Here is a 16,853-nt window from a genome sequence, read left to right on the forward strand (position 1 = left end):
TCACCAACACTCCGGGACCTGAAATGACTTATGTTTACAAGTGACAAAGCCCTCTAACGACTGTAGTAAGTGCTTCCACATAGCCTCAAAGCTCATGTGAAACAGGGAGTGGGATGGGGAAGATGAGCACAACTCACTACATCGCCTTCAGCTCTACAAACATCTGGAGCTCACAGCCCAAATCCCCTCTTCTTTAACCTTTTAACACGTCTTTGCTTCCGTCTATCCCTCAATCATCTGCTCTCTGTACAGAGGGCAAAGGGCTCTCATCAAACCCGAATGCTTGATTTCCCTTCTTTTCTGTCTCCTCAGCAGGGGAGTTGTGAATGAATATTTTCATAGTTAATTTGCACTGCATTTCGCTCCTCAGCCTGGTGGAGACTCAGGTGGGCTTGAGTATTAATAGCTTCTTTCGTTGGTGACGTCAGCTGAATTCACACATGTGCCTCTTAACACTCGGATAGTGTTTTATGTTCGTTAAAAACGTCCTTCTCGCTCGTTATTTAGTTATCTCTAAAGGTGGAGAAACCTTTTTCCTTTCTTTCTGCAGCTCTAATGCTCATTTGTAGTTTTTGTCTTTTTATCCTCTTCTGTTCTTCTTTCTGTTTAAAGTGATGTTTCTCCCTCTTGTTTGTTCCTAAATTGTCCTCCGGTTCCCTGTTTCACAATTTTAATTGTTCGCGTCTGCAATGTAGATGTCAAACACTTTTTCATTCTCTCTTTCGTTCTGTGTTGCCCATGTGACTCCATCTTTGTCCCTGTGTTCATTGAAAAGGCTGCCTGAAAGCTTTATGGGGTCCTCATTGCTAAATGCCAGTCTGTCTCTGCCAGGCGCTCGCCTAATGCTGGTCTCCTTGGTGATAAGACCAGCAATCAGGCCGTTCTGTACCAGACACTGAGTGGTTTGTGACGGAGAGTGCGTGTTTGTGTGTCTGCGCTTGTTTGTATCAACGAAAAGTAGATTGGCGTCAGGTTGTCCTTTGTGCCCTGTTTGGGTGAAGATCCATACTGTACAGAATATAACGAAGGAAAACTGGGACAGTACGAGGGAGCTCGCAGTCATTATCATCTGAATGCATTTTGTTTCTTGTAAACAAGCCTCGGCCAAACAAGGGGGCCCCCTGTTCTTCCTGCCAGAGCTGGGCCAGGCCTCAACGTGGTGCGGTCCTTTGCTGGCACAGTTTACCAGGAGTTTAGCTCCACAGACACTTCAACTGGCCTCATCTCCACTCAGTCCATCTGTACTGGCATCTCAGCAGCCGTCGAGAAATCAGGCTGCTGAAATAAGATGGGAAGATGCCATTCAGGAACATTTTGAACATTTTGACATATATAGAGCAGAGTGTTGACGGGTTGATGGTATAAGTTCCTTATTTATATGGATTTAGATAGAAGCAATGTTTATTTAAATAATAAAGTTGTTTACACAGCATGTAAATGAAACATCACAAAGTGCTTCAGGAGGAGAGAATAAACATTAAAGTGACGTAAAGCACAACGAGCAAAATTATTTATAATGATTACAACTAGTGCTATGTAAAATAAACTATTTAGGAAATGCACGTGCAGATAAAACACATTTAGACATTTTTTTTATATGTTCAACTTTCAAGACAAAGGAAAAAAAAGAAAATATCATGACACCGATGAGACGCAAAAGTGAATGAAAGCCCAGGTCGCTTTAAAAGTGACCTTCAGGTCTTTGTTGGGTCAGGTGTCTTCCATCTTTTCTTTGACTCTAGTAGATTCTCTATGCGGTTTGTGTCAGGCAAGTATGCTGGCCAATAAACCACAGTAACACCAGGGTCATTGAACCAGCTTTTGGTACCTTTGGTTCTCATTAATTATAAATGTATTTAAGATAAATTTCTCATTTACATTTTTAACTAAAACGAATGTGTATTTGAGGTCCTTCTTGCCCTAATTGTATCTAGTTGAGTATCTGAAGCAACGTGCTATCTAGAATCCTTGTACTTTTGTACCCTTGACTGACAGGATGTTAGACCAGCTTCCTCATCTAATTGGCGAGAGACCAAGCATGGTAATTTTTCTGTACCTTGGCCAAGTCAAATCTGATGTCCATCATGTCTCTGAATGCACTAAGGAAGACTCTGAACAGGTGGAGGTAGTTTGAAGCTCAGCATTAGTCGTCTGTTGTGAATGTTGCTCAGACAGCAGGGTTTATGATTTCCTTCAATGTCAGTCATATTTCAGGTCTTTCAAATGGCATTCGCTGACTTTAGGTTATTATAGCAAGCATTTGTTTTCAAATATACTTTTCACTTTATTAAATTATTCAGAAAAACAGAACTGATTCATGTATTAACCATGTGTGTCTGGTTTGAATTTCCCAATCAATTCTTGGGATGATTCAGCAATTAAAAACTAGAAGACTTTTTCTTAAACCCACACATGCTTGGAGGAGATCCTACATGCAGGAGGCCGTTGCTAAAGCTGGTGTGTCTAACTGGTTAGGCCATCGATCGAATGGCATAGTTTAATATTTCAATATGCAGGTGAGGTGAGCCCTGTGGCCTGAACTATTGAATCTCACTGGGACCAATTTAAAGGCCTGAGTAGCGAAAGGTCTTTGCAGCTCGACCTCTTGCTTTAACACAAAGCAAAGGCGCTGTGAAGATGCAAAGACTCAGTGGGTGCTGCAGATATTCATATGTGTGTACGTTTTATATGCATTCTTTCCTATGCATGTATATATTTTGCTCTGAAGTGCTTGTGCCAGCAAATCTGAGGCGCTGTGTTGCATCTGTGAGCAATTGAATGCTGCTTACACATGCTTACTATGCATTGTTGTGTCATTGAACATATTCCTGACAGATACATCTACAAAAATGACTGTGGTGGAGTCCGTGGCTTATGTTTTTGTAAAAATCTAAAGGTATGGACTGAAGTCTAAACCAAGGTGCAGGGTAGCTGAATGGGAGATCCTATATGTCAGGGTTTTTTTTTATCCTGGATGAAATTGTTATCTACAAGAGAAACATGTACAGGGCCTTATCTTAGAGGATCAGAATGAAAACTGAGTTCCCCAGTTGTCTCTCTTATTTCAGGAAATATTCACATCCTCTGTTTTTGTCTTGATTGGATTGTTTTTCACTTCAGGAATTAAATCGCTTTCCCTGTTAGCACAGATTGTGTGAGAACTGGAAAAAACAATATTTCTTCCCCTGCTTCACTCTGCTATGATAAAAGCATATGTGAATCCACAACGTTGGCTCTGAGAGTCTTGTGCTCCAGTGCCAGACTGGGCCACGTCGACGGCTCCTATTTCCTTCACACTTATTGCAATTAAAACATGACTTGTTGATTAAAGGACAGCAATCTGCTCTGTAAAATGTGCAGTGAGTGAGAGAGTAAATGTGTGTGTGTTCTTTTTTAAAACGTCTTTTCATCTTCTGTGAGGATTATCTTCTGTTTCCTGTTCTGCTGTATGCGCATGTGTGCTTCATGGGTCTGTGTTATCAGGGTTTATTTGGACGTCTGTACCAAGGGGTTTCGGTTCACACAGTGGGTTAATTGACCTCTGGAGACGCTTTCTGCTCTTCTAATGAATGTTTGGATTAAGTGTTTCTTCTGCATTTGTGTTAGATGTAAGATTTGTGCAGTCTTTGAATTTTTAGACGCCTCATTATTTTTCAAAATGAACCATTTGAACACACCACCTCTTTGGTAAATGTTTTTTTTTTTTCTGATATGGGAGTGAGGCCCACAATGCAATTTAGGCCATTTATGTTTTAAACGTTGAGGAAATGATGGAGGCTTTCTTTCATCCGCTGATTTTATGCTTCAAAGAACCTGGACCAAGTCTTTCAAAAGGCAATCACTGAATACACCATAACCACAAAGATGATATATCGTTGTTATCGTCAGGTTAGAACTGATTTTCATCAGTGGTTGGAAAAAAAATCTAAATCTAAGACATGTGCATCACATTTTTTTTTCTAAAGTCTTTAATTGCAGTAAATTAAATCACTGAATCATAATAAGCAACCTAAAATGTCATGAAACCTAAATTTCATTGTCTTACAAGAGAATGCTTTTTTTTTTTTTTTTTTTTTTTTGCAGATGCGTTTTATGTGTGAGTTCTATTAAAAGGCCTTATCATCAATGATGAATAGTCATTGTGCTGTAATCTAGGTTAGGGCCCAGGAGGCTTGCAAGCAGTAAAGTAAAACAAACAAATCATTGTCCATAAAAGAAAACATCTTTAACACCTCCTCTGCTGCCTCCCGTGTTATAATGACCTGCATTTCTAATAACATAGTGTGATGAGAAAGAAGAAGGATCAGTCTGGTGAAATTACAATGGAGTTTTCCTTTATGGTATTTAAATCTGTCTCTGGCACTCTCAAGGACAACATACACGTTTATCTGATGCTAAAGAAGCATTCACACTCAGAGGCATTCACACCTGCAGATTCAAAGAGGCAAACTAATGAAGCTTTTGTTCTAAAATAAAAGAAAAACCTGATTAAGACCCAGGAGGGAGAAGAATCAGGTGTGAACACGGAGGGTCATTAAATTATGTGTGAACGGACGCCAAGGATGTCTTTTTTTTTGTTTTTTTATGAAGCTGTTTGAAAGATAAAAAAGAACAATTCACCTCCGGCGGGACTTGGTTGCTGAATGTTGTCTACAACATTTCGACTTGCTACCTAGTGATCTTCTCCCGGCTACAAAGATAAGCTCGAGAGGAGCGTAGGAGCGTAGGTTCACCTCCGAGAGACGCACATCTCTGTGCTTGAAGGTGCATTTGTTCAGCGTCCACTGAGCAGTTCTGTTTTTACCATCTTCGCTTCACCGATGTAGGTGGGCTTCACTTCTAGAATGAACAAAACATCTCTGATGCGGTATTTCCCAAAATTGTTTGGATGAAGCTAGAAATTTCCATCAAATCGTATTCATCAAATTTAAAAATTCTAACATTTTTAGTGCTTCTAAGCCTTGATTCACGAAACAGATAAGTGTAAGGCACATATACCTAAGGCTGATCTTGTAGTTCCATTTTTTTCTTTCAAATTACTGCTTCTATCAAAAAAACTGGCAACACATTTCTTTAGTATTGTAATCCTTAGAAAAGAAAGACAAATTGGAAATTGCATGTCAGACTTTAAAGACAATAGGAAATGGGTAACAGTCAGGAAAAGACAGAACCGTCAAGTCCATTTATTTTTACCTTTGCACCAGTTCACATTTCCATTTTAATCAAATTAAACTGTTAGCTTCGCACACAAGTTTGTAATATTATCTGGCTTCCTTTTAAGTCTTGTTTTCAGTGCTCAAGTAAAGCCGGTATGTCATCAGAAATGGATGCAACGCTGAAGGTGCCCCAGAGTGATTTGTTTTAATGGTGTTGGCTTACTCTCTCAGAGAGCACAAACAGCAAAGCACATTTCACATCATTATGCTGCAAACAAATGCAGAGCTGGGAATAACTATGAAAATGAGTTGGAAAATTAGAAATCAGAAAGCACCATGTTTTGTGTTCAGGCACAATACAGAAACAACATTATGGAGATACAATACGTCCCTCTCCTGACCTACTGTATCCATTTTTACAAAAAAGTAATGTTGGTTAAAAGGGGAAAAAAAAAAACGGATTGTGAAAGATTTCTTGTGCTGTTCTGCAACATTAGTCTACTTTTGTGTTTTAATGGATAATTGCTGTTAATCAGTGAATTGTATTTGTTGTAAATAAATAATGAGCTTCAGAGATGCTCAAAGCTGTTGTGGCAATTTACATTGTAAATGTACTCAGCCACAAGTAATTACGTCAGACATTAGAAACACCATGTAATTGAAGAAACAAAGTTCTTATAGAGACTCTTTACATAATATAGTAATAAAAATAATATATGATAGCATCGAGATAATATAAATCAATAAGTTCTGGCACTTAGCTGGTCTACAAGATACCGTTTGTGAGTTAACACAATGTTACTATTTTTATATCACTATAAATATTAGCATCGTGATGTAAACAATATGGTGTAGATGTAGGAAGCGGAGCTATTTTAATAAAAAGCTTTACAAACCATGACCCAAACAAATACGGATTTCAAAAAGGATTTATCCAAGATGGAAGAAAAATGTTACAAAAGGTTAATTGGAAAAACTTTTAAATGATAAAAATATGATCAGACTGGATAACCTTAACAGCAATTTGTTTGGTGTATAACTTGGTTGCTGTTGGTCAAAGGACGACAGAACAGAAAAGATAAAATACGTAAAGACTTTCTTCAAATGATATTTAACTGAGTCCAAAATAATTTGATTTCAGGATCTTCACACTGGCAAAACCGGGAGAATTTTTGAATTTTGGAAATGCCAAGATGATTATAAGTGGACACTGCAATTACATAACATGGTTGTCTTTACATCTGTTCTACCCAAAGAAGAATCAAAAACCTAGAAATGTATTTAAGTGAAACACTTATTGGCAGTTGAATTACAATCAGCCTGACTTTCTGATTGTTATCTATCTAAATGAAGTGAAAAATAAAATTTTAAATGAAATAATTTCCGTCAGCACATATGCTTAGTGTGGTTAATGTTTAGTTTTATATCTAATACCCAATTTGTGGCCTGTATCATCGCTGCTACTTCAGTTTAAATTACATTTTCTGTCACTCTATGAGAAATAAAAACTTTTAAAAATGTGGTAATTTTTAGACACTGTTGAATAAGTGTGAGCCAGGCTGATTGACAGCAGCACAGGAAAGCTGGGACAAACCCACATGGACCAGTGCACCCTGTCTCTGAGGCAGCGGTATGCGACACTATTTTGTACACCATAGCCAATTAAATTAAAAATGCAAACTTCTATGCTGCTAACATCTGGGCCAATAACTACACAAAATGGGCCACTTGCTTAAGGCATGCACTAATCAGTTTTGAACTGTAATTTTTTCCCTCTATTTTAATACTGCTTAGTTTATCAGCGTAATTGCCTTGAAGCACTCCAGGGAAAACTCCTGGTAGTTCTGATGGCCTTTCTGGTCTTCCAGGGGTGTAAAAAAAAAAAAACAACCCCTCACCTAATCCCTTTTATATAAATTGGGGAAAAAATACACCAATTTACTTGAAGCACAAAAAACTGAGATCCAGTTTTATTCAGATGACTGATCGAAGAGGAAAATACAGATCGATTTTAGAGCAAAGTACATCGACTTCAATCAAATCGTCAGTGGTGCAGCCAACTAGAAGTTCATTATCTGTAACTGTCTGTGAACTCTGCCTCTAATAAAATAACAGGCATATATTTTCAGGTTTACTTTCTGTTGGGTTAATATTAGGGCTATAACAAGATTTTAAGCCATGCAATATTGAAATGTGAAGTGAGCGCTGTCTAGTGAAGCACCAGCAAGTTGCTGTTTCAGCATGTGTCTGTTGAAATGGGTGCAAGCCATAATCATAAACCTTGGATGTGAAAATAAGTGCATTAAACTCGACAGCCAGTGTCTACATGCAAGTCTCCTGTTATGAAATAAAAAAGGAAGCTCTTGTATTACACTTGTTGAGATGACAGAGGGGTAGCTTCTATCTTGTAATTAGTCTAGATTGCATTAGATCATATCAGAAACCAATGATACTTCTAGAATCTACTTCTAGGTAGAATTGTTCATATTTATGAGTGCATAGTTGTCTGTGTTGCCGTTTGATGGATTGGCAACCTGTCCCAAGTGCACCTAGGATAGGTTGCCTTTTGCCCAATAATATTGCTTTGTCATTCCTTTGCTAAAAAATTTATTCTAATGTACACTTCTCAAACACAAGGAGATTTATTTTAGCAAAGGTGTAGGTATCTGCTTCTGTATGAACTACACCAGAAAAAAAAAAAAAAAAAAAAAAAAGAGCCAAGTACTGTTTAAGCAGTGAAAGGAGGTAGAAGGTATTGCTTTCACACTTTTTCACAACCATTCAGACTGGGCGCATTATGTAAGCGAGTCCTGTGAAGTCCACTTGCAATGCCACGTTTGATGTGACCAGCATCACAAGTCACAAACACCCTCAAAGAAAGAAAGAAAGAAAGAAAGAAAGAAAGAAAGAAAGAAAGAAAGAAAGAAAGAAAGAAAGAAAGAAAGAAGGAAAAAAAGAAAGCAACTAAAACCTTTGAAAATTAGCATTGAGGTAAACAACAAAGCATGGAGGATGCTCAGATTAACTGTCACTAATGAAAGTTTCATTCTGGGTAATAGGATGCGAGTGGAGAGATGGAAGCAGAAAACCTCATGTTTCTGTGGCCGTTTTATATGTTTACTTTTTACCCTCATGAGGGGTTATGGGGGACCACTGCTGGGGGTGGCAATGTCTCCATGGAAACTGACATTCTCTTGAAGGTCCTTGGCAGCCATTGCCAATTGTTAAACTTGCAATGGTTTGAAATTCTCAGAAAAGTGGCCAAGTGGTTGTAATGAAATCCTGTCTATTTGAGGTGGACTCAAGCAGAGAATAATCACACTGAGTTTAATGACTTTCTGACAGAGAAGAAAGACTGTATAATCTGTCGCTGACATAATCCAACCATTTAGTGCTTTTTCTTATTATTTTGCTTGCATTTATGGTCAATCATAAGTATTAAAGAATAATAGACTCTTTTTATATTACAAACCGAAAATGTTCTCTGTATAATTGAAGTGAATTTGAAAATGAAATGCACTTTTTGTTATGTTGTCCTTTTGTATACAATTCTCTGAAATGAATTGTTTGGTAAAGTTCTTGATGTTTACCCAGATTTCTTTTCTATGGGGAGTGAAGATGAACTTCAATTTTTATTCAGGTATTGTTTTCAGTTAGCTGAATATGTTTCAAAAGCTTGGCACTTTTTGAAAGAGGACACTTTATTTTGTGAAGGATGTTGTTTGCCTCTGTGTGCATTTTTAAATATGTTGGGGTGTCTTATAAGCCAATAGAGGCTGGGCATCGGTGAATGGCACAAAATAAACTATTACTTGCATACAAAATTGGAATAATTCAGAGCAGCAGTACTTTTATAGTGTGTGTGACGGGTAAAACCGGTTAAAACAACATCATAGGCCACATTTTCTTCCCACCGCTGCAATGAAATGTTTGCGCCTTTGTGTGCATAACACTTTCGCATCATGTGGCAGGTAGCAGGAGGACCTGCCCTTGTGAGCGACGGCAGCTGAGAAGGATCAGACTAGCAAAGTGTCAGCCTCACACCTTAGTCTGCAACACCAGCCCAAGCAGAAAATAGAGATTAACACTGTGTGCTCGTTTCCATTTCACTCCTTTTTTAGTTCATCTTGTCATGCATGCAGTAAGTGCAAATGGAGTTATTTTTCAGAATAATTCCAGCATTATATATTTTCCAATTTGGGCAACATACATTCAGTGGGTTTACTTCACATTGCAACTACAAACTTTAATGTTTGACGTTCAAATTTTTTGACCTACACAGAGCCTAATTCTGGAAGGAGAGGAATGAAAAGGACCTTTTTTAATCAAACAAATACAAATCTTAAATTTTTCTTTTATTTATGTTCAGTCCACTTTAGTCAATACTTTGCAGAAGCACTTTTTTGTAATAAAACATTTATAATTTGTCTCTGCCAGCTTTGGACAGCTCACATTTTTTCTTTCTTGGTGGAGATTTGACTGTCTCAATACCTATATTGACATTCAGTTCAATGTGAGGAAGTGTCAGTTAGAAATGCAAAGCTCTTTTTAGTATGCCACAGAAGCTGCTATTGTTACCAGGCCTCCCTGGGTGGCCTGGTTCACTGTTCGGTGTGTGTGAAAATCAAAGGTTTTGCTCCTGTTCTCAAAGATCGCTGAATGGAGTCACAGTGATGGACAATGAAGCAGTGTTTTGCATAAAGAGAATGTATTGTTTTTTTATTTGTTCTCTTTTCATTTTCCTGAAAGTACATTTGAAACAATACTATTTTGAGATTCCTGTTCCTGTTGAAAGACTTTTATAACCGATTATAACTTTGCGAAGCAGGTTCCGTTGAAGCACCTCGAACATTTGCTGCCACTTACAAAAATGTCACTGATAACTTCTGCACTGGACCTTCCCACTATGCAAAACCGCTAATCACTCAGCAGATAGAGCAGTTTTCTGTTTGCACATGTAAAACCCAGATAGACAACAGCTCTGTCGATTAAAAGAAGCAAGCCAGTTTTAACCTGCGCAGCTTCCGACTAAAGGCCGTAGAAAGCTGGAAATCTTGTATTTGGGAAAACAACTTAGCTTTGCTGGAACTGCTGGAAGGCACAATTTAGTATTGGGGATACCTTTTGGTGCCAAATTCTTTTGCATTTGCATTTTTTTATGTGCTTCAAAGGGAAGATGAAAACATCATTAAAATATTTTCAATTCAAAAGAGAATTAGCACATTTCTATGCTGTTACCATGCACCATATTTCTATAGCTACTGCATTCTCACGTCAGAGCCTCTGTATCTTTTTAAAACTCTTTCAGACAGAACTTAGATCTGTTGTATGCTGCTTCCATGTGTGTGCATTCAGCTTTGAATGGATGCGAGACAGGTTGATCACTGCCAACTGCCTGACGACAGCAGTAAAAGTTGATATTGGCAGCTTGTCACATGCAAGTCAGTGCAGTCACATTCAGCTGCCATCTGTTTTTATTTTGCCTAGCAGACATAGAACAAAAAAAAAAGTTAATTTGGGCACACGTGCAGTTCAAGGTGGCGGAGAACATTCTGATGCAAAGTTTGATACTGCTTTTCCCTTTGACTGTTTGATAGCGAACACGTGACACATTTTTTTAGCACATGTAGTTAATGACTTTTTTTTTTTTTGGTTTTACATGCAACCATGCACAATAATTACTTTATGCCCCCTGCTAGGGAAGAGTTTAATTAACCATCCTCTTTCAGGGCAGATAATTAGTCAATAGCACACATGTGCACAAACACACTCTCATTATCACTTATGCAATAAGTCAATATGTAACTCTGAGAGTAGAATATACTTAGTCTTACTGTAGGAAAAACAAATTGTATGTTTTTAGTGTCACAGCTCAATAGAAAATTGAGATAAGCTGCAAATGAGGGACAAATTGAAAATGTTGTGGACTTACAGCCAAGATCTTTCATTTAGATTATGTATACTTAGTTATATTTATAAACAATGTATAAATACACATAAGCTTTTATTTTCCTCAAGTATCTTCAAAGTTTTCCCAGCAGGTTTACCAAAAATATGTATTTTTTAAAGGCCAGAATAATGAGGACTTACTTAAATTTTCTTCACATTTAGACATTTTTACACATTTTGCTTAGTTTTTGGTGGAATTTCCTTTAAAACTGTGCAAATTGGGTCAATAATTTTGGGTATCCTTCCACAACCTTTATTCTCAATATTGGCCCATTCCTCCTGTCAAACTTTGTGTAATGAAATCATTTTTGTAAGCTGACTTGCTTGCACCTTTTGAGCTCTCCCCAATTCTTTATGAGACTAAGATTAAGGCTATTCCAAAACATGGACTAATTCTCTTTGTAACTAGGATGCAGGATGTATATGGGTCACAGTCCTTTTGGAAGAAAAGTTTGTGCCCAACTTTTAACTTCCGGGCTGTTCTCTTGAGATGTTGCTTAAGAACGTTCACAAAATATTTTTTTCCCAATGATGCCCTCTAATATGTGAAGTGCCCCAAACCCTCCTGCAGCAAAAACACCCACACAACATAATGCTGCTCCAACTGCACTTCACAGACTGGATGGGGTTTTCAGATTTGCAAGATTCCCCCCATTCTTCTCTAAATGTGGTGATTATTATGTCAAAACAATTCAGTTTTAGTTTCATCCGACCCTTGGACAGATCATCATTACTGAGTGCATTTGCTAACTGCAATGTAGATTTGAGTAACCTATTTTTTTTCACCAGCATGTCTTTCAGTCCGTCATTGCAGGACTTCCTTTACTCTGGATACTCTTACCATCCTCAGATGGCATCTTAAAAAAATCTTGAGGTTATTTTTTTAATGAATTTTAGATATTTGGTTTGGACCAAATCACATTAATCTCAGGATCACAGAACGCGTCTCCTTTCTGCACACTATGATATCGGGATATTTCTATGGTTTTATTGTTGCATAGACTTGCTTGAACAGAAGAATGTGGCACCTCAAGACATTCACAAATGACAGCCAAGAATAAATCTGCCATCTGGACAGTTCTTTTCCTGATGTATTGGTGGACTTCCTTTTATTTTTATGATCTCACTAAATAAGCGCTGCGCTTGAGTCGATGCCTTACAATATATCCAAAGATGTTCCTGCTTTAACTCAGATTTTGTGAAATAGATGCTCACAAAGCTATTATGTCATCATCTGGTCTTTTCAATGTAGTTAAACGATATTTGTGTATGTTAGCTTCTGAATTTGGAGAAGGTAATAAAGAAAAAAACAATCTCAAAACTTTTTAATTAGAAAACAGAAATTATTTTTGGTAAAAGTGCAGGCTGATTTAAACTTATATAGTGAGTCGCTTTGCATGCAGTGAGTAAATATATTGTTAACAGTAATTTAATGGATTTTTTATTATTATTATTTACAGGTTTGCGGTTTGATCTGCACACAGGAAAAGGTAAAACATTGTAATCTATGATTTGGGTTCTGTTTTTTTTTTTTCTCCACCTTACCAAATTGTACTTTATGGTCATTTTGGTCATCAAAGTACGGTGGAATAAGGTGAAAAGATTTCCTTAAAGGGACATTTCATGTAAATTTGACAATTTGTGCTGTCCTTTAGAGCTTTTCATATACATTTTGACAACTGATCACGTGAAGTAATTTTCTAATCTAATTAACTAATCAAAGCCAGATACTGAGAAAAGAAGTGATAACATTGTAAATAATAAATGTCAGTAGGAGGTCACTTAGAAATATTATAGATTGTTCTGCGTCCTGCTTCATACTCCTTGAGTCAACTGACCCAAATGGGGATCAGAGTCACAACCACAAAGTATTAAATATGCATAACATAATACTTAAAGTTAATTTAAGTAAATCAAATCAAATCAAATTTTATTTGTATAGCGCATTTCAGCAACAAGGCATTTCAAAGTGGATTACATCATAAAAACACAATAACAATCAAAACATTACATTAAGTCGAATGCCATCGTTAAATTCTTAATTATGTTTCAAAAGCAACTCCAACCAGGTAGGTTTTTAGTCTAGATTTGAAGGCACTCAGTGTATATCTACATTGTAAAAATAAAAAGCTTAGCATTTAAGACTATTTCCTCTTTTTACACAAATAGAAAAATAAACTATGGTAAGCAGCAGTGGTTTAGCATATTTGGACCAAGTGGTTTGTTTACAGGTGCAAATTGGAAACAGACTAGGTCAAAATAATAGGAACAGGGTACAACATAGAGGCACACATTCACTAAGGGGTGAATTAACTCTGTTCTTTTCATGCAATCCCCATCTATGCTTGGCTTTTCTTTTCAGTTCACAGCATAGAAACTAAATGTTTTTCAGGCTTTTGTCAGTATCTGGAATTATTAAGGGGATTTGTGTGTTCCATTATTTTTGCCGTATTCTCAATTACACCTGAGTAAATAGTTTGCAAATTAGGCTTTTTTGCCAGTCACAGAAAACAGAAACAGTGGACAAGTGTCATGTAGCCATATCTGATACAATCACACACAAGCTCAATCTAAAACAAAGCCACACATGCAATAAAATAGTTTCATCACATGCAGTTTAAATATATATTTTTTTGAATAACATGGTCCAGAGTTTCTTAGCAGTGTGTGTAATCAAACATATGAAACTAGTGACTCAACGGATTCATTTTCCTAGGTGATTTTATTGAACATACAGTATCGTGGGACGTCATTATTGTATCTGCCCTGAGATTTCTCATGTTGTTTATGGCAGGACTTGTAGCTGTTGTGTGCTTTGCTGTCCAGGCAGCGTTTGATCATTATGGTACTGGTGGGACAGCACTTCTTTTAGGTCTATTTCTGGCAGCTGGAGTCTGCAGCGCTACACGTCTATGGCCTTCCCTGTGTAGATTTAGTCCTGAATAATCCCCTCCATCTGCTGCCCCCTTCACCAGGTTTTACTTCTCAGCGTCTCTTCGTCTTTCGTTCTCTACAGTTTTGTTTCCGGATGAATTTCCGGGATTTTTGAAAGTCCTTCTGTGTTTTTTTTTGTTTTGTTGTGATTTTAATGTGACGATTCTCTTCGTAAACCATTTACCCTTTCAGTCCCTGCTGTGTTCCCAGTCAGTACTCCTCTCAATCCTAATCTCACTGTTTCTTCTTCTCCCATGGGTTTTTAATTTTCTCTCTCATTCTCTTTTATTTTCCCATCCTTTTTTCCATGATCTCTTCCTCATGATTCCCTTTGGTGTTTCAATTTCATCCAACTAAATCTCTAGATGTCCCTGCAGTGCTGCCTAATTTATCTATTTATTTTTTTATTTATTTGTGGGTTTGTTGTTTGTTTTTTTTAAAAAGCTGTTTGTGATGCAAGACAATCCCTCGCTCAGTGGAAATCCATTTCTAATCCACTTTTCTATACTCAGAGACCACACTGAGTAGTTTGAACATAAATACCATAAAAATGCTCCTTGGATTTTTAAAAGTTTTCACTTTTTAGTTTTTACAGAATGTATTCCACCAGGATTCCCCATTTGCATTGTAGAATAGGGTAGAGGTGCACCAATTTATCGACCTGCCGACTTATCAGCGCAGATTTCCTTAATTTTGGATCGGTGATCAGCTGATACTTGAATATGAAACTGATCTTATCCACCGATCTTCTCTACCTCTGCAAAGGTCTAAAAATCTGCCTCTGTCCTCTTTTGCTCGCCCGTGAGAGAGGTTGGACTGGTAGAGCTGCCCACCAGGTCATGTCTTCACGTTTGCAATTAACAATAGTCACCACACCATTGCCAACTCAGCCATTTTCTTGCTTTATTTAGTAACATTTCAGAAAAAAAATGGTATCAACTAAAATCGGAATCGGCAGGTCAGATTTTTTAAAGATTGGTAATCGGCCAGAAAACTGCACCCACCCCAAGACGCAGGTAAAACCAGCAGTGGGTTAGAACATTGAATTTAACCTACACTTCTCACTCTGCTCCACACCTGTTTGACCTCCTGACCTCATTCATGCATGGGACTCCAAGGAAAGCCACAGGAAACTGAAGACCCATAACACTCCTAAACTCCAACGTGGACGCTGACCAACATAATACTGACCTATTATGCTTGTGCAATACATTACATAAAGAGCAGTACTAAGCTTAAGCCCATCATAGCCCTTGGTAGATTAAAAAAAATTCCAGTGTAGTCTACATCTACCTTATTTCTTCTCATCTTTCTCTTAGTGTTTACTTTCGAAAAATTATTGTATAAACCTAAACATTATGTTCTCATGTTATTATAAGTGGCTTACTAAATTATGCACACAGAACTCTAACTGAACCTGATTGATTATTTTCTTCCAAAAACTAGACAATCAAGTTTTATTTTGACAAAATAAAAAAAATGTATTTTAAGTTTTTTTTTAATTCAGCCCACGTTGTCTCATGAAAGTCCCTTTAATTTATTATACATCAACATCAATTAGCATGTTTTATACCGTAAAATGCATGTTTTTCCAAATCCTTAAAAGATATGAGAGCAGGGTAAATATTATCTAGAAGCACGCTTGTGCTTTTCACCTACTCTGCTTCAGTTGTTGTTGCAAATGGATCATGAGAGGTAAAGAAATCCTCCTGTCTGGGTCTATGCTCCTTCTCGTCAGTCTACTCCCAGACAGTCACTATAAGTGCAGTGGAGCTGCAGAGCTTTACCCGGCACTCATGCAGACAAATGCTTTTGTGTGACACTGATGATCTCCAGATGTAGTGTGCTATATTCAGTGCATGGTAAAAGGTTTATTCTTCAAATAAACTGGGTGCAACAACAGGAATGACAGCAGTGACGAGCAAAATACAGGCAGGTGAGACATCGCCACGAGTGACGCGATTGTCAGCCGTGTTTGGCAGAGCTCTGCACCCGGATACATGTGGATTAACAATGACTGAATGGATTAGTGGGTGTGCGTCTGCGCATTTGTGTGTGTGTGTGTGTGTGAGAAAAAAATGTTTGAGTCATTCAGAAATGGAATGATAAAGCACAGTGAGAAGCGTATTTTCTAAACATGCACTAATAATGCTTTCAGATGATCGTACTTTGGTTTTAATACTAGTGACAAAAGAAACTGACTCAAGCTGCCACTCTTACACACAATATAACTACTAACACTAAAATGGTATCATATTTGCACTTAAAGCCCTGCTTCTAGAAGTCGTACCCTGTTTTTTTCTCACTTCTCAGGTTAATTGATTTTCTACTTCTGCTTCTCCCCACTCTTGCTCGTTTACTGCCCTCTGGTCTTAGAAGGGACATTTCCTTTTGGAATCTCTGAAATAACATGAACAGTGGTTGTTGGAGAGGGAAATTAATCACATGGGTGCTCACAACTCTGTAGGGCTTTGGGTTCAGCTTTCTAATTAGCAGTCTCCCTCTTGACACTTTTATTAGGTCATTGGTTTAGTGTTAGAAAATTTGGCATGACTTCGCTTGTAGATGAGATCTTGATGTACAAGTCTGTAACAAAACGTTCTATGAGTAAAGTTTATTCGTTACTCAGTTCATTTAATGATACCAATCTAGATACTTTGAGGGGCAGGTGGGAGTTGGACTTGGAGGAATCCATATCAGACACAGTTTGGCAAAAAATTATTCAAAATATCTATTCGTCTTCAATATGTCTGAGACATGTTATAGTTCAATTTAAGGTAGTACATCGTCTACACTGGTCTAAGGACAGATTGT

General features: G+C 37.5%; 1 protein-coding gene across 3 annotated transcripts in view; it reads left to right on the top strand.

Annotated features, from left to right (window-relative positions):
• Nucleotides 1-16,853, top strand: part of igsf11 (immunoglobulin superfamily member 11) — a 109,492-nt gene that overhangs the window by 19,950 nt on the left and 72,689 nt on the right. For 2 of the 3 annotated variants that reach the window (XM_008426055.2, XM_008426056.2), the window contains exon 2: nt 12,566-12,595. The exons of the other annotated variant lie outside the window; for it this stretch is intronic. In XM_008426055.2, the coding sequence (XP_008424277.1) occupies nt 12,566-12,595 (30 nt within the window). The remainder of the gene's footprint in view (nt 1-12,565; nt 12,596-16,853) is intronic. 3 annotated transcript variants of the gene reach the window in all.

The sequence above is a fragment of the Poecilia reticulata genome, linkage group LG13, assembly GCF_000633615.1.
Source record: "Poecilia reticulata strain Guanapo linkage group LG13, Guppy_female_1.0+MT, whole genome shotgun sequence".
Classification (NCBI taxonomy): domain Eukaryota; kingdom Metazoa; phylum Chordata; class Actinopteri; order Cyprinodontiformes; family Poeciliidae; genus Poecilia; species Poecilia reticulata.